At 39.8% G+C, this 23,456-nt stretch overlaps 3 protein-coding genes and 1 non-coding gene across 12 annotated transcripts in view; 2 read left to right on the plus strand and 2 right to left on the minus strand.

Annotated features, from left to right (window-relative positions):
• Positions 1–1,129: 1,129 nt before the first annotated feature.
• On the minus strand, positions 1,130–17,550 carry zgc:153018 (Transmembrane protein 179-like). Of its 2 annotated transcripts, none has more exons than XM_044363317.1 (5): positions 17,469–17,550; positions 6,510–7,071; positions 5,371–5,508; positions 4,063–4,141; positions 1,130–3,378 (listed from the first exon to the last, which is right to left on the minus strand). In XM_044363317.1, exons 2-5 carry the CDS (start codon positions 6,830–6,832, stop codon positions 3,184–3,186), a joined length of 735 nt encoding a protein of 244 aa, XP_044219252.1. In that variant the 5' UTR covers positions 6,833–7,071; positions 17,469–17,550; the 3' UTR covers positions 1,130–3,183. The 2 variants fall into 2 exon arrangements, with proteins under 2 accessions (XP_044219252.1, XP_044219251.1); XM_044363316.1 differs by having other exon boundaries at positions 17,430–17,516.
• hs6st2 (heparan sulfate 6-O-sulfotransferase 2) lies at positions 8,072–15,049 on the plus strand. Of its 2 annotated transcripts, none has more exons than XM_044363305.1 (2): positions 8,072–12,538; positions 13,657–15,049. In XM_044363305.1, the coding sequence occupies exons 1-2, from the start codon at positions 11,961–11,963 to the stop codon at positions 14,480–14,482; spliced, it is 1,404 nt and encodes a 467-aa protein (XP_044219240.1). In that variant the 5' UTR covers positions 8,072–11,960; the 3' UTR covers positions 14,483–15,049. The 2 variants fall into 2 exon arrangements, with proteins under 2 accessions (XP_044219240.1, XP_044219239.1); XM_044363304.1 differs by having other exon boundaries at positions 8,074–12,538; positions 13,654–15,049.
• On the minus strand, positions 11,296–11,368 carry trnaf-gaa. Its single transcript has one exon. It is a non-coding gene; the product is annotated as a tRNA-Phe (tRNA).
• The window catches only part of mbnl3 (muscleblind-like splicing regulator 3), a 31,419-nt gene continuing 24,823 nt past the window's right edge, over positions 16,861–23,456 (plus strand). For 3 of the 7 annotated variants that reach the window (XM_044363313.1, XM_044363314.1, XM_044363312.1), the window contains exon 1: positions 17,622–17,903. The gene's annotated coding sequence lies outside the window, so the exon portion shown is untranslated. Of the gene's footprint in view, positions 16,968–17,619; positions 17,904–23,456 lie in introns of those variants that run through there. The other 4 variants (XM_044363311.1, XM_044363315.1, XM_044363309.1 and 1 more) reach the window with 3 other exon arrangements.

The raw sequence follows: 23,456 nt of genomic DNA on the forward strand, positions 1-23,456 counted from the left end.
GTGCCAAAACTTCAAGCTTACTTCAAATAAAGTCCATGAAATCTAACTAAAAGAACTGTTTGCCACTCTCTAATAGCTAGAACATATTTAGAGCTGCAGCAATTAGTCAATTAATCGATTAGTTGAAAGAAAATTAATCGCCAACTATTTTGATAATTGATTAATCGTTCTGTCATTTTTAAGAAAAAATGACAAAATTCTGGTTTCTTCAGTCTTGGGCTTTGGGAAACACTGATCAACATTTTTCACCATTTTCTGACATTTAAAAGACCAAACAACTAATTGATTGATCAATAATGAAGATAACTCCCCAAGCTCAGAGTTTTTGATTTTATTTTATGTTTCTGTAAACTGTAAGATGTATATTTTGCGTTATGGTCAATTTTGTGGTAGAAAAATTTGTAATTTGTAATTGTAAAATTACTGACTGTGAATAAATGAAGGATGTTGACCTGCTGAAGGCAAAGTGAAACAAACTTAAAGCTGCATTCAGTGATTTTTGAACAATATTAAAGAAACATATGAATACTTATAGAATATATATACTATAACCATGAAATTGTGAAAAAAAATCCAAAACTCAGCTCATTGCTGATTTCCACAATAACCAAGATTATTGCAGGTAATTTCTAATTAAATCCAAGTTTTTATTTAAAAAAAAATGTTCCCAGGTCTGTTTATATTTCATGATCCCATTTTTCCACTTTAGTATTTTATTTCAGAATGCCACTTGTCATCATTAAGTTTTTTGTCTGTCAGTCAAGACAAACAAATTAGATGTATTTATTCATCTTAATTCAATTATTTATTTCATAATACTTTATTTTCCTCTGACATGTTATTTAGTAATTATGACTAATGTGGCATAAAGTTTCACTTCCAGCAGGCCCGATACATCATTAATATACCTGATTAATATGTTTTGTTCTCCACACAACTCCTGAGATAAAATCTGTCTTTTATCTCTAAGAGGCTAAAAGTGAAAATTATATGAGTTTATCACTATCATTGATCCCTTTTACATAAAATGTAGGCATTTGATCAATTGTTTATATAGAAAATGTTGATCTGTAGAGTTTTATGTAGTTTGAACATGTTTTAAAGATTTCACAAAAGCCTGTTACAGAAATCTTTTTCATGATGGGAAACTTTTTATTTGACAAACGAGACAAACAAATGCAAAAAAACAACAACAGGAATATGAATGAGCACAAACAGGTACAAGAGGTAAAAAGCAAGACCATTTTCAGTTATAATACAAAAACATTTCATAAATTACAAATTCATTTCAAGCGACAAAACCGTCTCATCTCTCTTTACTTCAGATTTCTTGCTCCGCTGTCTGTGTGTCATTACAGCTGCTCGGGTCAAAGACAAACGGGAAACAACTTTGCATCATGTGTTTAAAAACTCAGCAAAGTCAGTATTTCTTTCCTCCACACAAACCTTTTATCTACTTATCTACATGAAGATTTGACTGCTTCATTAACGCCCTCTGAGCCGCTGCATCCACACAAACAGCATCATAATAGAAATCGTCACAAGAAGAGAGACGGAGCGGCTGTGATTTTTTCCGTTACACAACAGAACATCGGGGTCATGCTCACACAGTGAGCCTGTTTTACGTACATGGTGGCTCAGTCACACTCTTAACCACATGCTTCACTACAAAAGCGCCTCAGTTCTCCGTCTGAATATATAACACTCAGAACAGTCGACAAAAAATTATTCTCCCTGATGAGGACGCAAGTGTGCAAAATATTCAGCTGAACTGTAAACAAACATGCATATTAAATATACTCAAGACAGACTGTAGGAGCAACAACATCTGGTTGCTTGAGGTGTCGTCAGTGACGTAAATTAAATGCATTAATTCACAAAGTCGAATGAGGAGGATAAGCTGCAGATTCGGAATAATACTGTTGTTATTAGATCACTGAATACGTCCACTTTAACTGCTCTGATGGGTGTTTTTTTCTTTTTCTTTCTATAAAATCCCTTTTCGTCCCTACAAAGCTTGTGTTCAGCTCCAATTTGTGCCTCTCATGTGTGTATTATTATTACATTTGAGTCACAGAACTAAGCTTTTGTGTTACAAAAGATGTAATTTCAGACAATCTGAATGATTCTGAGGATATTCCCAGTATCCCCAAAGACTCTTCTGACCATATTGATGAAAAAATATTAGGGCTGAACAATTAATTGAAATTGCAATATGGCCTTCTGCAATTTTCACATTGCAGGAGGCACAATATAAATTATATAAATTTGTTAAAGGCGACATATGCCACTTTAAATTAATTTTTGTCGTGCTACAGAGATGTTCTGGCTTACACAACATATTACACATCATATTCTTCACACTTAAGAATGTTATTCAATGAAAATGAGAATAATTATGTAAAAATGATCTTTCCCTCTAATATCACAAATTATATTGGAATTGCAATATCAGTCAAAAAATCTTAATTAGATACTTTTTCAAAATTGTTCAACCCTAAAAAATATTAAGTCTGCAGCAAGATGAAATAGATTTTTAACCTGCTTTCCAAGTTGTGACTCTATTAACGGATCCAAACAAAGACAAACTTTATGTATCCAAATATTGTATAATTTGTATTCTGTGAGCCAAAATTAAACTGTTTTATTATCAGTTATATTTGTCTAAATTTATGTTACTTTACTTTTTATTTTAATTCAAAACTAAAAAACATAAACAGCATGTTTATATGTTTTTTGTGTTGTACAAAACATGTGAGGATATATTTAATTTCCAGCCACCTCGATGTAAAATACGGACACAATAATTTTTCATCCTGATGTTTAGAGGAGTCTCAGAGGATTCTGGACGTATCTTCAATTGTATTGACAAGACTGCTGTTAAATGACCTTCAAAATGTTTCAAAGATCTCAGGATATTTATCTGTCAGAAAATAACAGATGCTTATCTTACAGACTTGAATGTAATAATGCATGAGAGACACAAACTGGGTCTAAGTGAGGTGTCGGGTGAGGATGATGCAGGGCTAATTAATGATGTAATGTAAGCTGAGCCCTGCTCAGATATCATTACATGACGTGTTCATTTATGAAAGGTACCAAAATAAAAAGATGCAACAAAATTTAGATTGTGGAGACAAGTATAAAGACTTCAATCACCACTTCACTTCACTTCACTGTACGTTAGACAAAGATGGTGGGTGTTGCTGGAGGATGTGGAGGTGAGGCGGAGCCTTCAGACGGACTGTAGCCCAGCAGCAGATCCTTCTCCCGGGGAAGACAAGGCCCGCCGATGTGCTGGCTGTGCGAGTGATAAAGCCGCAGGAAGGCCAGGATGGACTGGGTGAGCCACAGAGCCGTCACACACCACAGAGACGCCTGAACAGAGAGGCGACAGAACTGTTATGTAGTACAGACTGTGGATGCTGGAGTGTGTCAGTGTGAAAGTGTGTGTAGCAGGATGCAGTCACAGATGTTTTTATACATCAACAACATTCTAGTTTTAAATCCAGTTAAAGCTGCAATAATTGATTTTTTTCTGGCCACTCTGGGGCAGTACAACCACCTGTGAACCAACACTGACACTTTATAAAGTTGTTATGACGAATTTGTTATCAAACAGTCGATTATTTACACGTCCAGCAGTAAAACATTAGGATTCATTTAGAGTTGTGTTTCTGTCTACCTGGCAAATTTAAGTGCAATATTCACTCTCCTTTTCTCTTCTGATTTGGTTTCCACCAACTCCTGAGAAGAATATCTGTCTCTGTTGCTGCTAATTGCTCCACTATGTTCACCAGCTAGTTGTTGACTTTGTCTGCCGTTTGATGCTGAGCAGGTAGTGTACGGTGGGTTTTTTTTAGAGCTTTTTCACTCTAAACAGCTGCCTGGTGCAGCTGAAAACAACACTGATGAGAGCAGTGATAGTGAACCAAAAACTTGTGGGCCGTAAAACCAAAACCAGTGAGCTGGTTATAGCAAAGATGCTATAAAGCTCTATAGAGCAGGGGGAGTGACTTTGGATGTATGTGTGTGTGTGTGTTTGTTAAATTGTGGTCCTACCTGTGCCAGACTGAGCTCTGTGTAGAAGGAGGAGGTGTCCACATCCAGGTAAAGAGGGACAGACTGGGACTCGGCACAGCTGCACACAAACAAAAATAAAGAGATCAGACACTCACAGAAAGGCTACAATAATCAGCCGATAACAAACACAACAACAAAGATCGACTTCCACCTGTCTGATGGGTCCTTTTATCAGCATGTGCATCAGCAGTGTTTTTGGTTTCAGACAAAACTGAGGGATTCAAGAAAAAACTTGAACAGAAGAGGCAAGGAGAGATGATTTGACATGTTTTCACTGCTAAGTAAAACTTCAGAAGCTTCTCCTCATGTCAACATATCCAGTGCTACAACGCAGCATTTGACTCAGTTGTCACAAAAGTTTACTGATTACTTCCCAGAGGATTTTGGACCCTTTTTCTGGGGATCCTGCTTCAAAAGACATGGCTCTGTCCACTGTGTTGGACAATGAACTAATGAAGCTTCAGCTCACAGACGTTGACCTTGTTTCATTCTGGATGCTGGCTGCCAGTCAATGTCTCTCTCTGTCATAGCGGGCAATCAAATTTCTGTTGCCTTTCATAACCCGACTCATTTATGTGAGTCAGGGTTTTCCATTGTGACTCAAAGGCAAGAATAAAACTGAAATCAACTGTGAACACTGCTCTGCGTGTTAGTCTCTCACCCATCCCATCACGACTCGATCTCATTTCCCAGAAGCAAGTCCAAGTGTCTAACTGAGGTAAACAGAATAATTACTTTGGTCATTACAGCTGACAGTTGCATAACACACATTTACAGCCCAGTTTATTTTTCTCCTTTGTTTGTCATGTTAAGTTGTTTTTCCCTCATTTTCTAACAATCGGAAGTGGACCTTAAGATACAAAAGGCTGAGAACCCCTGATGTACTTTATAAATAATTGTAGCCTTATTGTCCCTACTGGTTTTCTGTCATTCTTTGACAGTATGACTTAGAAAAATGTATTAAAAAGGTCTTAAATTAATTAGGATAATACTGCAGAAACCATGATTACAGTTACTGGTAGAAACTAGACACAAGTTGGTACCATATAGAGATGATAAAAGATCTCTACCTGTATCAATATCAGTATCAGCTAAATGAAAATGATTATGAAGATTCAATGTCAGTCATTGCTTGTTTCAAGCTGTTATGGTTCTGGTTGGTTTGTGGCTGACGGACAGACAGGTGCACAAGTTCTATTCAGTATTTTGGGATCAAAAAGTCTCTTAGACCAACTTGTCAGTCATAAACCAGCATCGACATGTATGACCATCCATCAGACAACCTACCTGTACGGTCGTGTGTTGGCATCAGTCACGGTGTCACACCAGGAAACCAGACCCAGAGACAGGATGACACTGGCCCCTCCGGACAGGAAGAGCACACACACACTCAGCAGGACCGTCAGGAAGGACGAAAACAGAGTGCTAAGCAGAAACACAGATCACAGACCATGAGACACACTGAATGTGGCAGGAGCCATATGTTGACTACGTATGTGCCCACTAGAGCTGAAATAATTAGTCCATTAGATGATTGACACTGAAATAAAAAGCAACTATTTTGCTAAATGATTCATCGTTTATGTAACTTTCTCAAGTTGCAGTGTCTGACTGCATAAAACAAGCAATTCAAGCCGTGACAACTTCAGTTTGGGCTTTATGTAATTATGATGAACATTTTATCACAATTAAACCATTAATCAAGAAAATAATTGTTATGTGCAGCTCTAAAATCCATGAACACTGTGATGCAGAACAGGCTATGATTTGAAATTTCAGGGGGTTGTTTACATGTCTGTACTATTGTAGGTTACTTAAGACATTTTAACCACACACAGTAGCAAACTTGTCAAAATACAGACATTAACAAAAATAATGTCTGTATGTAGAAGCGGAGCACAATATATTGTTATATAATATTATTACAGCATAGATAGACATGGTTACTTCTGGTCTTTCACTGAGCAGATTAATTTGTTTACTAACTCAATGTCCTGTGAAATGATGTTAACCAGAAGATTAGGCATGATACAAATAGAAATGAGCTATGGGAGAATTTCCTTGTTTTTCTTACAGGTTCTTATTTTTTATTTTCTTTTTCTCCTTTTCATGGGTGTTTTGTCTTTGGAGAATTGTGTTTTGTATTTATTTATGTTGTTAAATATTTAAAATATAAACAAACTGAGGAGAAAATGTTATTTCTGGTCTTTAAAGTACACATGTACAAGTACCATTAAAGTACTACTACTGCAGCAGCAACTGGGTTGGTGCAAAGTATACAGTAGTACACGTACTACCACTAATAATATTGCTGCTACAGTTGCAATGACTGGAGTTCTGCAGTAATAATTAGGTCAGTAATATTAATAAACATGTCATATATCACTATAATGACTGTAACGTTGTGTGTTTGTGTTGGTCCTCACTCGTCATGCCGTCCGTGCAGATAGAAGAGGCACCTCCAGCCCTGCGCGGCTCCGTACAGCACCGTGAAAATACCCACAAATGTGGCGAACTGGCAGGCTGACGGTGGACCCCACTGCTGCACCACCAGGTGAGAGACATCTCCCGGCTCCCCCGTCATCTCGGCCCGGTTCTCGGTCCTCCAGTAGCCGGTGGAGAAGAGTGCGCAGCGGCCTTTGAAAGCGGAGCCGTTGAGAGCCATCGGGACGACCACCAGCAAGCCCGCCGCGATCGACAGGGCGTGAGCGGTGCAGTGAGCCAGCAATAGCCGCCGGTCCAGCTCCATGTCCGAAGTCAAACAAAGACTTAAACTGTGACGGTAATCACGCTGTAAAATAAAATCCAATAATGTCAGCACATGTCCTTGTGTTTTACCGTGTAGCGGCTCTCAGTGGTGCGGGGTATTTAAAGATGACAGGGCGGGGACCGGGTCGTCGCTTCGCATTCCAGCCGTTACACAACTCCCTCCATATATGGTGATAACACAGAGGAGCAGCAGACAGAGGTCTCACTCTGACACGGTTTCTAGGAGTCACGAAAAGGGACCAATAATTATCATCGGTTGTCATAATAATCGTAATAACAGAAGTAGTAGTGGTTATACAGTATTATAACTTTATATAATTTAATATCCTGTTAATAAACACAGAGTTTATTAACACTCAAATTTATATTCAGATTTGTAGTTTGGTTGGGCTTTATATCAATGTTATATCAATATCCGTGATATGAGACTAGATATTGACATAGATACTAGATATCGTAATATCGTGATATGGCATAAGTCTTTTCCTGTTTTAAAGGTTGCATTACAGTACAGTGATGTCATTTTCTGAACTTACCAGACTGTTCTAGCTGTTTTATTATTGTTTGCCTTTACACACTTAGTCATTATATTCACATTACTGATGATTACACCATGGTCTGGGTGAATACTCTTTTCTGATTGGCCAGCAGGTGTGTGTTAAAACCGCGGTGAGTACAGTGTGACAAGTTGTTATGACAATGGTAGGCTCTTGCCCCATAACCTTTCGACTTTGAGTGCAAAACTTTCAACTTTCACTGAATGTAAACATTATATATAGCAATTTGTTTACTTAATAACAAATAAAATATGTAGACAGAGATTGCCCTGAGAGTGCATACCTCATCCAAGGCTTCTTAACTGGTTAGATTAAAAATAGAAAATGTTTACAATTTTTTGATCTGGGCAAAGATCTGGATCTGCATCAAGACACAGAGTAAAAGACAATTATAATAGTTGGCTGATGTCAAGTTGATTTTTTTAGAGTATCTAAATTATATCTGGGAATATTATATTCCACTCATTACTGCAGCTCAATTTAGTAAAATATAGGATATTGCTCAGAGTTATGCTTAATGAGGCAAAATGTCCAATATAAATGTTAAAATTTATACTGGATCAGAACCGCACCATTAAACAAAATAAATAAATAAACAAACAAACATGGTGACATCTATGGGCTGCAATTAAAAAATAAATAAATTTGTCGACAGGTTTTTGAGATATTTTGTTAACTAAGAGACAAACAACTTTCACCTTATTGGGGGGTGCAATAACAGTATTACTACTCTTATTATTACTACTTCTATTTACTTAAATTAATTCTAAAGGGGGGTCCATTGGGAAAATATCATCCAAAACCGATAATAATCATTATTATTTAGTGAAAGGTCGAAAGTGGCGAACCTTGAAGACGCCACTTCGTTTTGTTTTTCAGTTTTGAGTCGAGTGAGTCATCTTCCTTTAATAAACGATCCTTGATGACGTGCACGCCGCGACGTCACGTCTGTTTTTTTGTTTTTTTTTAAACCAACTGGCCTCTTTTTGTCTGCTCATGCAGAGGATTTAATCAGCCTGCAGACAGATTGATTCTCTGGATGGTTCTGACTGATGAAGGACCTGATCAATGACGCCAATCGACAGTCATGTCCGGTTCAACAGCTCTGTGCTGTACTGTGAGGAGGCAGCAGGGCTAAAATTATACCTACTTTATCCTAATTGTGTCAGTCTGGTTTAGTCAAAATGCAACATTTTTCTTTTCAGCTTTTGGATAAACCTGCAAACATTTTAAACTACAAATTGCTAATGATACACTTTTAGGCCTAATAATTAAATTATAAAAGAAACACTAGATTTGCTGTCTTGTTGCCCATATTTAACACTTTTAAAATCATTTTTACATATCCTTTATAAGTCATGACTAAGAAGAGTCATGCTAATTTTCATTACAGCCACTGAATGAGATCCTGGGACACCATGTGAATTCAGCTTACTGAGGTCTAGTGTAGTTTACATCATACTACAAAAACCTTGGTCCATAGCATGTTCTTAATGGCTTCATAGGAGTCCCAGTTGGATGCCACTGGTAGAGGAATGTGGGGTGGAGCTGTGGTGAAATTCTTCCCTGTGTGACAGACAAAGGCATCCGTCCACCCCACCACCACCACCCTGATAAACCATAGTCTCTCAAATCAGCTCAGATTATGTAGACATGTCTTCAGCTTTCATGATATGCAGACGACAGAACATTAAAAACACTGACGGAGCAAAACACAAACTGTGGAACTAAAACAAGGTGCAAAAGATTCAACTATGTGTAATCTACTGCATAAACTACAAGTACAAATGACCATTAACATTAAGCTCAAAACTATAAATCTGTACCAAAGTATTTGTCAACGCATACTCGGAAAAAAGTTCCATGAAAATATAAATAATGTAAAATATTATTTTAATAAAATCATAGGCTATCATACAAGCAATTGTCAATGCTATAATTGTCACAATGCAGGAGGTAAATTAATGAAAACACCACATATGACTCACAGTATTACTGTAGTATTTACTCTACAGGCATGATTTATATGAAATTAAATAATAAGTAGTGTATTCAACTTCTAAAACCTCTAAAACATCTTATTGAAAGCTAACAAAGAAATAAGATAACATGTGGTAACTGGAGATAAGAGGCATATTGCTGCAGCTCTACTGCAAGAGCTACGAGAGCACGATAATACGGGAAAAAATTCATATTAAGTGAGAAAGTTATAAAAATCCTGACCATATCAATCATGATCATCGGCCAAAAGACAGTGAATTGTTGGACAAACAGACTAAATAGTGAAAGCTCGCCTTCAGGGACAGATGAACACTTAATGGGGTACTTGCTGAAGCCAAGTTTCCAGAGTGAATTACATCAGAACTGAATGGACACAGTGTCTGTACCACTTAATTAAATTGGAACATTATGAGGATCATGAGGCTGCTATATAGGGCAGGTTTCCATTACAAACAAGGCCAAGACCAGATGTAGCTCAACTGTATGGAAATGTACTGAATGCACTGGGAATGAAGTAGATAATTAATTTAACTGGTTATTAATTGTCAATTTTATGAATTTGAAATGTTGTTTTTTTTCTGCACAAATTTGTTGTATTAAGCCATTTTGGCCACATAGGTTGTTTACTCTGAATGCTATTTGCAACAATGCTATTTTGTTTATAAAAGTGTGGACTTTCGTTTTCATTTTTGACAAAGGGACTTAGGATTTAAAAATGGACTGTGGAGTTCATGGGTCTACATATGGAAAAGAACAGGAACTGAATTAACAAGACTGTATGCTAGTTTATCTCCTATCACTACATTTTTTTAACATAATATCATTATCATAAATGTTTAAAACTGTAATAATATAGATGTTGAGACAACCCTCAATGTACAGGTGCTTTTGATTTGCAGTGTTACTGATACTATTCAGGAGACAGGGCTATAGCCAAGATACTGAGAAAAATACTGAGGTCATCCAAGTAGACTCACCGTCCCCAAATAATAAGGAAGAGCTTAGAAAAAAGTAAGTATAGTTTGTAGTTTATGTATATATGTATATTTTGTTGTTATTTTTGTTTGAAAAGCTGTACAATTTTCTCTATCCACCAGGAATAAATTCTGGAGGGGAAGAAATGTTCAATTGATATTTCGTTACTCTATGTATTTGTTCACTTTTCTTGACCTTGAAACTGATCACATTTGAAGACAATGAGTCTAAACAAATATTGGTTTCTGCTGTTTAAAAACCCACTGTCTAAAATGTAAACTCTAATTCAGGTGTGCATATTCCCAGAAAAAAAACAGAGATAAGAGGCATATTGCTGCAGCTTTACTGCAAGAGCATGATACCAGAGGAAAAAATTGACATTAAACCAGAAAGTTATAAAAATCCTGACCACAATCAATCATGCAGAAGTTGTTGCCCTACTAAACAGCTGAAATGTATCGTAATCCAACTGGATTTTACATGTTACATCCCTCATGTAATCCCTGCACGTCACTTTCTAATATTTGCAGCGGGGGGTGCCCCGGCCGGGAATCGAACCACATTTTTATGTTATGCGCCTGAACCATTAAAGCCAGTTCAGATCAATGATTCGCATCGAGACTGGATGCAACTTGCAAAAGAATCCGTGACGTCTGATTGTAAACGTTATAAAACTGGGCCGTTCACGTCACAGCAACGAACAGACACAGATGACCGTTTCCATGGCAGCGACGTACAGTCGTTACCCCACATTACTTCTGCGTTGATACATCGGCCATCAGGGCGCCCGTATGCTTGCATACTTCACTAATAAAACAGATTCTGATAAAGCAACGCTGTCCACCAATAATTGACGATTATCGATTATACGTCTTTATTGAAAATACCGGTTTTGTTCGCTGTGTCAAAATGCCGAAACCCGGGATCGAACCAGGGACCTTTAGATCTTCAGTCTAACGCTCTCCCAACTGAGCTATTTCGGCGATAAAAACCGCAATATGCGCACGTCAAATTTATACACAAACACTAAAGGACAGCGTCTAAACATTTCAAATATGATATGAATTGATTAACAGTAATTACTGGACCGATATCGCTTGAAACAGCTTGAACCGTCAGTTAGGTTGACTTTGTGTCTCCATGACTACGGACTAATGAAACGTCCCGTACGTTACGCTGACGTAATTTTCGCTCCCACATTCAGCGCAGAGGCTGCTGGGAAGAAAAGGTCAAGAATCGACGCCAGTGGACGCCGATCTAACGCTGGCAAGAAAGACTATCGCTTTGTTGAGAGAAAAAAAAACAATGCCACTGCCAAAACTGCCAAAACAACGTATCTGTCTGCTGTGAGACCTCTGCGCGTTTTTGCTTACAATACAGCAAATATTACAATGACATGTCGCCCGTTTTACTGAGCCTCAGTCGACACTAGCTAACGTTAGCTGGCTAGCAGCTGCATTGTTATTGTTTTCGCTTTTTTTTAGGTGGCCTCATAAACATTAGTCCCAGACGTTCCCCAGCCGAGGCAGGGGCCCGGGACTGCCTGAGTGATGTTTTTCTGTCCGTCCCGGGAAGATGGATGAGAAGTCCAGCAGCAGCAGCAGCAGCCACCACCGCCTCCTGATCGTCCTGTTCATGGTGTTGCTCTCTGGCGTCATTATGATCCAGTATGTGTGTCCCAGCAGGTCTGAGTGCCAGGTGCTGCACCAGCTGGGATCCTGGTTTAAGGTGGGCAGTGCAACTGGTTCCCGGAGCAATGAAAACCAAAACGGGCTCCAAAAGGATCCCTACATCGCAGAGGACGGCGCTCTGGTCCGCTTTATCCCTCGCTTCAACTTCACCAAAGCGGACTTAAATCGCGGTGTAGACTTCAACATCAAAGGAGACGATGTCATAGTGTTTCTGCACATTCAAAAGACAGGCGGCACCACGTTTGGTCGTCACCTGGTGCGGAATATTCAGCTGGAGAGGCCCTGCGAGTGCCACGCAGGTCAGAAGAAATGTACTTGTTATCGGCCAGGTAAAAAGGAAACTTGGCTCTTTTCCCGTTTCTCTACCGGCTGGAGCTGCGGGCTTCATGCGGACTGGACTGAGCTGACCAGCTGCGTCCCGTCGCGCATGGACTCACGGGAGAATCCTAGGAACCTGCCGAGGTTAGTGAAGAAAGGAGGGAGGCTTGGGTGGGGATCATAGGGGAACTGGTGACATACAATCACAAAATCATATATCACAATAATTTGGACCAAATTCCTTGATATCGATATTGCAACAATATTGCAGGGATGACTACTGGTGCTTTCACAAAATATTTTCACAAGGACATTTTTGATAATCATCAGTAATGTAGACATAATGACTAAGTGGGTAAAGACAAATAATAGAACGGCTAGAGCAGTCTGGTAAGTTTAGAAAATTACACCACTTCACTGTAATGCAGCTTTTAAAACCAGGAAAACGCAACACTTATGCCATATATTATGATATTACAATATCTAAGACGATATGTAGTCTCATATCTCACGATATCGGTATAATATCAATATATTGCCTAACCCTACATACTATATCTTTAAGATTATACAGTTGAGCACCATGCAATACGCTGCAAGATAATCATCTATAATATATCATAAGGTCATCTTTACTGAAGAGGAAAATATACTCCTAATGCTCAAATAATGTTTATTTCCATAATATAATGAAGTGATTTCGGTTTTGCACAAATGTATACACCGCAGGGATGTAAAAAAAAAAAGTAAAGTACAGGTCAAAATGTTTTGATATTACATGGATTTCTACAGCTGTTAACATACATATTTTATGGTACAGATGAACCAGGTCAGGCTGGATGGTAGCTTGACCTATATCAAAGCGACAGATGTTCATTTGATTGATCTATTCAACTCCATCCTCAGTGTGAATCTGACCAACATGAACCCAACTGGTTCTAACATGATACTTCACTGAGTATATGCACATGAAAAAAATCAACATGAAAAATCTATGACTAATTGCAGAAAGACTGTTTTTTTCTACTATCTACTGTCTCTTTTTCTGATTTTGAGTTTACCGGGTAAAAATGTCAGTTTTCTGTCTTTTACACTGCCTTCTCTCTGCCATCTTAGTGACTGCTTCTTGTAAAATGGTATCTACTGTACTCTGAGCTTTTGCTTTGGTTGTGACTTAACAGACAAAAATTAATTGTAGTGACATTGTGGATCTTTGAGTTGGCATATTACAAACCTAATGTCCTCTTTTTCCTCTCCAGTAGGAACTATTATTATATAACTATCCTAAGAGATCCAGTATCACGCTACCTAAGCGAGTGGCGTCACGTGCAACGCGGTGCCACATGGAAGGCCTCCTTACACGTGTGTGATGGACGTTCACCAACACTGTCTGAGCTTCCGAGCTGCTACTCAGGGGATGACTGGTCAGGTTGCTCCTTGCAGGAGTTCATGGACTGCCCCTACAACTTGGCCAACAACCGGCAGACCCGCATGCTGGCCGATCTCAGCCTGGTGGGTTGCTACAATGTCTCTGCCATGAGTGAGGAAGAGCGCTGGGCATTACTTCTGGAGAGCGCTAAACGTAACCTACGTGGCATGGCCTTCTTTGGACTGACCGAGTACCAGCGTAAGACCCAGTACCTTTTTGAACGTACCTTCAATTTGGAGTTCATTGCACCGTTCACACAGCTGAACGGCACACGTGCCTCCAGTGTTGAGGTACCTTCTGAGACGCAACACAGAATACGCCAGCTAAACCGATGGGACGTAGAGCTGTACGAGTACGCCCGGGACCTTTTCCTGCAGCGTTTCCAGGTGGCGAGGCAGCAGGAGCGCAGGCAGGCCAGGGAGAGGCGGCAGCAGGAGAGGAGGCGGCTCCGTGGAAGGCTCACAATGAAGCAAGGGAGGCAGCTAAAGCCCACGGAAACAACCCGCCTAGGCGACAGCCACTCTCTAGTAACTGAGGAGAAGCAGAGGGGCAAAGCTGATGAAGACGGTGTGGAGTCTGAAGCACTGCTCCCAGACTGGTGGGACCTAGATGAGAACGGCACCATGGAGGACTACATGGACAACGTGGAACAGTGGTAGTAACAGGAACAAGCAGTTTGGTGTCTTAATACTGAGTGAGCTCTGCCTTGTCTATTGTTAATAATCCAAGTTATTTTTATTATATGCCTTCCACTGAATTTTCTTTTTTCTCACCATGGACTGTTTTAAATGACACACATTTATTTATTGATAATGATTGTATATTTTTTTTGCCACAAATGACGTTCACAATGGACACATGTCCTTGACAGAAAGAAAGGCTGGTGTAGCTCCCTGCCATCAGTGATTGTTGTCATTACACACATCTGAACTCTTGTGATGTAGCTTGAAACAAGGGGATGTTTATATTTTCTTTGTTAGAAGAAACAATGTTAATCTTATTTTAATCAGAAAATATGCTACTGTTTGTGATTACCAATCTGTATGTTTGCTAAACTGTTGTCTTGTCTGAAATACGTACATTTTTAAAATGTACTTGTTTTTAAGTGTCTTTTAAGTAACAAAAAATAGATACCTCAATGTGTAGCATAGCTGCTAATGTTGTAAAAATACTGAATGTGTCCCAAATCTACCTTTTTATATAAAAATGCTTTTACATTCACTGAACTCCTAATGTACTTTTGTCCGACCATGTACACGAAAGACTGCATTATTGTTTATTTCTTGTTACACTTGCAAATCTCTGTAGCACCAGCAGGGAGTGCCCAAGTCATTTTAATGAAATCAAAACTTCCCGAATGGAGGTACTAAGGTAAAAGTTGTTATCACAGCTTATTCTTAAATACGGTTTGATAGGATTTGAGTCGTTGTTCAATCTGATCCTCAGACGACCTAATAGAGGGGATCCACTGTGAAGGCTGCTACTAAAATTTAAAGAATGATCCAGCAATATACTGAAAATGTGCCTGATCTTGTGGAGGTATCGGATTGTTAAAAGGAGAGATGATTTTTTTATTAGTAGAGTTGCACTGCCAGAAATGGTTTAGGGATGAGAGCAGTGTATATGCAGGTAATTGTCAACATTAAATATACTGGAGTATAAAAAATAAGTTTTATGTATATTAAAATTGTGATTAGACTATTATGATTATTAGTACCTTCATTTAAACAGGGAGGGCCATTGAGAGCAAGCTTCCTATTACGAGGATGCCCTCATTAGAGTAAATATAAAACAATAAAAACACACGAAAGTTACAGTATACATCAACAGATTATATGACAGGTAAAAGACATCAACATAAGGGACGTCAATTCAAAGCAAACATGCATACACATTGCTCTATGTCAACCAAAAGAGATTTAAATTGATTAAAAGGGATTAGCTTGTCTAATTTAAATTTTTTTTTGCAATTGTTCCACTTGTGTGGAGCATGATATTTAAAAGCCAGTTTCCCAGTCTCAGTGCTTACGTGGTGATTTTCGAGGACCAAATAGTCTTGGGACCTAGTGCAGTGTGACAATGATTTATAGTTAAAAAGACATGAGATACCCAGGAAGTTTGCCAAGAAGTGCTTTGTAAATAAATAAGATGCAGTGCCTTTCTGTTCTCACTGCCAACGACTGCCACCCAACTTTCTCATATAGTACAACGATGCTTTCTAAAGCCATCTCCACTTATAAATCTAAGGGCAGAATGATAGACTGCATCGAGAGGTTGAAGAGTAGAGGCAGGTGAGTGCATGCAAATAACATCGCCATAGTTCAAAACACATAAAAAGGCTGACTGAACAATTTGCTTTCTGCATTTCTGGGTAATACATGCCTTATTACGATAGAAGAATGCCAATTTTGCTTTTAAGGACTTAGTTCATTAACATGTTTTTTTGAAGCACAGCTTGTCATCAAGCCAGAAACCAAGATATTTGTAAGAGGATTCTCTTTCAAGTGATATCCCATTATATTTACTTCAGTGGAACTGTTTCAGTTTTCAAGAAAATATGCATTTTGTTTTATCCGAGTTAAACAGTAATTTACAGCACAGAAATAAAAATGCAAGTTTTGATCCGCCTAGGCAACAGAGGGCGCTGTTGTACAGAGAATAACGTCGTCCGCGTGGTGCAGATGAAATGTACTATTTCTGACTTTTTCACCTAATTAATTTATAAGAAATGTGAATAAAAGTGACTTAGACAATAAAAAAAACACCAAGTCTTCGGTTTTGTGTTATTTTGTTTAAAAAAAAATACATTTAGCCTCTGTCAACTTTAAAAACTAATGCAGAAAATCTGAAAGTCCAACAAGCACGGACATAAAACACCATTACTACATATAAATAAATAAATTTCCTTTTTTGGACGAGCCCCTGAAGACATATCGAAATATCTAACAAATACAGAGGGTCCGTATTATAATAATACTTGAATGACTACCATAATTTGATTTTTTGGGTCTTCCATTCATCGGTTTTCCAGGTGAGCAAATAACGACACAGTGCGCTTGAGTGTTAACTGTTAGCATCTTGCTAGCAGCAGGTGGAATAACTGGAGAACACCCCTCCACCTCTCATTATGGCTGACATCTAAATGTAAGAAGTAAAAAAACAACTAAATATAACTTACTTATTTTATCTTTTACTAGAATAGCCAACTGAGTGACATGACATGGATACATGGCAGCCTCAATTTATATGTTATATGTAATTGATATGTATCTTCCGGCTGACGTTAGCTAACTAACGTTTAAATTTTGACCGTTAGTAAACGTTAGCAGCAGTTAGAGTGAAAAACGCCCAACCGTTAGCCCAACTGTTATTCTTATATTTCCATAAAGTAAAACACTTTAAAGTGAAATTATGACAGAACACAGTTGGGCCATGGATTGCTTTTCTGGGGACCAACGTTAATCTGACCGTGTTTAACTATGAACCTTCAGTTAAAAAGCCATTTCTCCCTTAGTAATAATGAGAAATTCGTATCCAATGAAGTATTTTATCCGGTTTATTTATGTTACGTGTGTGTGTGTAAAATTCCGGAGCCCGTTACTGTACCTGACGCTACCTGCGACGTCTTTATTTATGGTAGTTTACCTTGCCTGCTCTCCTTTGGTCGTGACTTTGATTTCCCCTCATTGCTAATGATGTTATCCAATAAACGAAGGCAAACACACACACGCACACTTTCTCCCAACTCCTCCCTCACCATTTTGCCCTCCCTCTTGATTTTTTTTCCTTCTTCTCCCAAATCATTCTGCTGTGTGCTCACTCTCGAGCAAATGTAGTCGCAGCTAACATTTCAGCTGCCAGCCCAGACCTCTCGCTTCTTTCTTTCACCCCGCGGTATTATTATTTCTAGCTAGAGATAGCGCGTTTTTTTTTAATTCCTCTTTTACTGTAAGGCAATGCTGAGTGTTTAACAGATAAATAACGAGTCTTTGTGGGGAAATAACCACCAAATACACATTTTAACCGACGTTAATTTAGGGGAAGACATCTGAATCTGAATCCGATTTGGACTATAAACAGGTAAGAACATGACCACGTCTGGCGCAGTTGACTTTGCAGCAATATTAATGCTACCTGACCCATTCAAGCTAACATTAGGTGTGAGTTTTTATTTATTCCTGGTTGCAGCAGTGTTTTCTGCCTTCCTGCCTGTTGCGTGGAGGCTCAAAAGCAGCCTTTGTTATTGTTAAATACGGGGCGTAATTGCTGTGTTACACGTCGTGCTGCACGACAGTAATAACATTTACATTTTAACCTGCTTTTGGGCAGGTCTGTTGACAGATGACCGCTGTGCTGCATATGCACACAAATAAGGTTGCAAGCTGCTGTCACATTGTAGTGCATTGTCTAAGGTGGGATTAGGTTGAATGCAATATGTAGAATTTTTACTTGCTATCTTTAGGTGTTTTATATTGGTTTCAGCTGTCATGCCACAAAGCTGAGAGCTAAAAAAAAATCAATGTGAAATCACTTTCTGATGTACTCTGTTCACTGTAATGTTGACTTTATATCCATTATAGCTGGCAGAGGTGAAGAACACACCTGCAGGTTGCATCCTGGTCTATGAGGGGATTTTTCACCCAGCCTCCTTTGCTTTCAGTCAGCGCAGGGAGTCTTGTCCTTGTCCCCCCCCCACCCCCAAGGGTCAGACACTCCAGCCACCATGGCACACTGTGTTGTCACTACTTGCCTACATATATGCATCTCTAATGGATGGATTGCCATCGTCTTGGCTCACTTAACGATACAGCCAGTCATGACAAGTTCACGCTCCCTCCAGGCTGTGGACTCTGCACCAGTCTAGCTAGTTTTGCTGTTCTTAATATAAACAGTGGTAAACCGACCAACACGCACACACACACGCACACATACAGGCATACACCACATTTCCCACATAACCTGTTTTCATTTCTCTCATTTAGATACACATTAACTGCCCGCTTGGGATGATGCATCTTTTGCGGTGCAGATAAAACCATCCAACAATAATGTAGCAGCAATAATAAATCAAAAATGTCATGCAGGCAGTATGTAATTAGCTTAGCTATAACATCTACTTTCAAGATCTTAGTACAGGGATGTGAAACTCCAAGCTCAAGTGTTATGGTGAAGTAAAATGAAAGCTGCAAGGCCCTACTCTTTGTTCTTGTCCGAGTTAAAAAGTTCAGCAGCCAAGTTAAGCTGAATTGTACAAAGTATTCGTGCTGTGTGTCAGCTATATCGTCCTGTATGATGGGATAGGTTTGGTGTATGTTTGATTGAATGAGAGCTGTGGTGCTTTAATGAGCTGAAAGGATTACTGATACTTAACCTAATTACTTTGCGCCCTCCCTCCAGGCTGCTGGCTTTCACTCTCATTGTGATTTATGGATCTTCCACCTTGTGCTTTTTAATCAATCACCTGGTCATTGATGTTATCCTGTTTTTTGCTCTCGTCCTTGTCACTGTTCTCAAACAGAGTTGTCTGTTTGGCGGACTGGAGAACGCAGAACGTTTTTAGATGGAGAACAGCGTTGTGTGTTTTCAGAGCTTCAAGTGTTTGTTATATAACTACCTGTGACTACAAAAAAAGGAATTTACCAGGCTTTTGGGGAATGGGGGGAAACTCCACATTAAAAATAAAATTCCCACAGAAAACTCCAGAGATTCTTATATGAAACCAAAAAGTAACACAAAATCCCTCGCTGGCTTTCCCCAGTACATGAAATGCTGAACTCAGTAGTTGCATGATCCTTTTGTTCTCTCGTTCTCTCTGCTGTATTAGCCTATAAAACATTACTTTCCCGTATACGTATTATTTACCCAACGTTCTTGCTTGCAAGCTAGATTTCTACACATTAACATATCGTCTCGTTTGAGTGCTTGAAGTTCAGCTTGAACTCTTTTTCTTCAACCTTTTTCTTCTTTTATCATTATTTTGTTCTCTCTGTCAACCAGCTGTATTAGCCTATAACTATTGACTTTTCCACTCACCCAATCCGCTTTATCTGCAGCAATTCACAATAAGTGCAACAAAATTTTTAAAACATTAAAATTGCCATCAACCACTGGCGAGAAATTCAAGTTTCAGGACTCTTATAATATTTCCCTGCTTACACAATGACTGTGCAAAAATGAAAAGGAAGGGAAACTATCTAAGAGGAGAAATAATCTGTCTTGAAACAGCAGTCAGGTACCCATATGTTGTTCCTGTATAAATGTCGTTCCTGTATAAAGGAACTGACTATTGTCAATTGTTTTAGCTTTGATGTGTCACCCTGCCTTTTGCTGAATGCGAGGCTGACATGTTACAGTTTTATTGGTATAAGGCTATCTATTAATGTCAGCAGATAAGGCGCAGGGCTGTCTGTCGAGGTGGCACCCAGGCTACACACCTGCCACAATGCAGACGTCAGAGCTCCGGTGAAGGTTACACTGTCGGTAGCCCTTTGGTGCACTGTGTTTGATGAGGGACGCAGTGCGCTGGAGTCAACAGCAGCCAACCCCCATCTGTCCTCCTTATATTCCCCCCACCCACCCTCCCTCCACCTCCTACATCCTGTTCCACCTACACGTTGACCCCCACCTACTGACTGCTGGAGCCCCTCTTCTTACTGCAGACACCTGGAGGACAGGCAGCAGCATAATGAATGTTATAAGTGGGGCACTCTATATTTATTCACCGTGCTGCATCCTTGCAAATGACTGTTTATGCTGCAGCGTAAAGGTCAAACAAGTTCAGTAGGCCAAGATTGTTTCTGGACAAAATGTACACTTTCTATATAAGCAAAGGAGGAAACACAGTCGAGAGTTGTGGTGGAACGTCTGAGCGGATCCGTGTATCAGAGCTGAAACAATTCGTCAATTAATTACGTCAACTAAGTTAATTGGCAACTATTTTCATTATCAGTTAAGTGTTTCTCTCATAATTTTCTGCTGCCAGCTTCCTAAATGTGAGGATTAGCTGTTTGTCTTTGTCATATATGATATTAGACACGATATCTATTGCTTTTGGATGACTGGACAGATAAAGCAAGCTATTTGAAGACATAATGATGGTCACTTTTTTCACTATTTTTAATCGTTAGAAGCTTTATCCCATTCATCAGCGTTGTGAAGCACAGCACCAGGATCGCTGTGGTGTGTGTGTGGGCTGTGACTGCACAATAATGCAGCCTCAAGCATGTAGCATCAAGCCTCTGTCTCTCGAACAGCACTTTTGATCAATATTTAGCTGTAACAGTACTTCAAGCTGAACTTTCCATTCTTTTTCCTCACTTGTATCCTATCACGTCATTTGCCTCTTAATTATCTGATCCTTGTCTGTTTGTTATTTTCATGTGTCATTTGGTCTCTTCATGTGTTTATCTTCTGCTGTGGTAGGTAGTGTTGTGCAATATTGCAGCTTGGCAGTTGATGTTTCATTCAGAACTGAAGGGTCTCCGTTTCTAAGGAGTAGCGTCTCCTAAAAAAAGACAGCAGATGAGGATGTAAAACATCCATTAAATGCAAGTCATCTGTATGTTTTTTATCGTTAATGCTCAGTGACTCGAGGTGCATATCTTGGATGTAAAGTGAAATTCTACGTCTTTTGTAAAGATGGCAGTGCAGGTGGTGATATTGGCCTACCGCTGCTGCTGAATTATTCATTGACTAATGCACAGATTAGTCCCACCGTGTACTTACACAGCAGAGTCAATCAAAACTCCTGGTAGGTTGACTGCTTTTTTATGTAATAGTTTAACCTAAGTGCAAGTTTTGTTCCTCTTTTCTTTCCGAGTTCTTTCATTTTCTGTATTCAGATATAAAGTGGTTACACCCACTTTTGTGTAACCCATTCATAAAACTTCCCTCCTGTGTTGTCTGAAATGTCAGATCTACAAGCTCGCTAATAGAGCTCACGTGTCGTTCTGTCTGTTCTATCAACACACTGAAACAAACACAAACCCCATGTGGGCATGGCGTGATTTCTCTATTTTTAACAGCCCCCATTGTCTTCCAGTATCCGTAAAGGCCCTGATAGACGCCAGAGGCAAAGGTGACAAGGAAAGGCTTGGTTAAACAACTTGGTGAAATTTTCAGAAGGGTGAAACGCCTGGAAAGCAGAGTCATCGCAGCGTAGTATTTTAGCAAGTGAAAGGTCATTGCTGTGTATATTCAAATGTACAGGGCGCGGTATAAACTGAAAGGGCTTTGTAGGAGAGCCAGTATCTGCCACGTCGCTTTCCAAGAACAGTTGTAATGGCAACTGTGCGCCATTTGGTGTCTGGTGTGGCGAGAGTGAGGAGAGGAGAGGCGAGTGAGGAGCGTTGGCTGAGGAGCGTTTTGATGATGCGGGTTGCATATTGCTGAGCTGCGTCGTCAGGGCATGCGTAAGCAAGGGCGCTTGACTCTGATGTGGACCTGAATGCAGGACAGGCAAAGCTGCAGGAGGAGTGCTTGTTTTGTCCCCCTGAGAAAAGTTTCTATCGATCTGCAGGTAGGCTGAGAGGAGGAAGAGGAGGAGGAGGAGGAGGAGGAGGAAGAGGCACAGACAAGCATAATAAGCAAAGCAATTGCTGTACCTGCTCATCTCTCATTCCTGCCTTTTTTTTTTGGCTGGGATGTGTCTTTGTTCTTGTGTTTGAAGGTGGGTGTATCAATTCGGTTCCCACCTCCCCCTATCCCTCCTTCTCCCACTCCACTGCAGTGTTCTCCTTCTGGGTTGTCTATCTGCATGCTCTCTCACACACACACACACACACACACACACACACTCTCGTTGCCTCACACTCTCCCCCCCGCCGCTTCCTCCGTCTGTGTCTGCTGCCATCAGACACAGGGACTGATAATATCTGCTCCAACCCCCTCTCCTCCTCCTATTTTTTTGTACTCCTTCTCTCCTGCATCTAGCCTATTATTTATTCACTTCACTTCATTGTGCATTAATGTACAACCTCCTCATGTTTTATACAGACTAGCCCTCCTTTTTCTTAAAAATTTCCCATGTCCAAAATGCAGTTTGGACTTTGCCTTCCCCTCGGAAGCTAAATTGTAGTTTCTCCTCTGTGTGTATCTTTATTGGGCCACCTCACTGATTGTTATCTGTATTCAGTTAGTGTCCAGACACGTCACCCTACTCCCTCTCACACTGAGCCACACAGCAGCAGGCTGCACGCATTCTCCTTGCATCACACTACAGGAGACTCCACCGTCTGAATAAGGCACAACTTGCTCCTGCACATCTGTAAGAAGACAAAGCTCTTTGGAGTCACTTCAGAGTTCTTGTACAGTTTGAAAAATCAGCATGTGGCTCAGCCATGACTGTGCTGTGCCAGTGAAAAAAGCCTGGGAGGAACAAGGACGGGCTCTGTGGAGGGAGGAGCCGCTGTGGAAACTGCTCTGTCATTGGCCGGTGACATGCTCTGCCTGCCTGCAAAAGTCTGTCCAATTGGCTGCAGCCTGGCATTGAGCACAGCAGCTGCAGTTGTGAAGAACTACCCCTTCTCTTTCTGCCTTGTCTCTCCTTTTTTCTTCTTCTTTCCACATTAATAACTCTCTGCCGTAGTCGCGAATTACTGGTGACGAACACACGTGCCAGCATGTGCCTTTTCA

The sequence above is a fragment of the Thunnus albacares genome, chromosome 10 (genome assembly GCF_914725855.1).
Source record: "Thunnus albacares chromosome 10, fThuAlb1.1, whole genome shotgun sequence".
NCBI lineage: Eukaryota > Metazoa > Chordata > Actinopteri > Scombriformes > Scombridae > Thunnus > Thunnus albacares.

Excerpts from the sequence above, each read along its gene's own strand:
- zgc:153018 (XM_044363317.1), bottom strand. The coding sequence starts at position 6,832 with ATGGAGCTGGACCGGCGGCTATTGCTGGCTCACTGCACCGCTCACGCC. Across the intron at positions 5,509-6,509 it reads CTGCACGGACGGCATGACGA|CACTCTGTTTTCGTCCTTCC; the intron begins GTGAGGACCAAC and ends GTTTCTGCTTAG. Across the intron at positions 4,142-5,370 it reads GCCAACACACGACCGTACAG|CTGTGCCGAGTCCCAGTCTG; the intron begins GTAGGTTGTCTG and ends GTTTGTGTGCAG.
- hs6st2 (XM_044363304.1), top strand. The coding sequence starts at position 11,961 with ATGGATGAGAAGTCCAGCAGCAGCAGCAGCAGCCACCACCGCCTCCTG. Across the intron at positions 12,539-13,653 it reads AATCCTAGGAACCTGCCGAG|TAGGAACTATTATTATATAA; the intron begins GTTAGTGAAGAA and ends TTTCCTCTCCAG.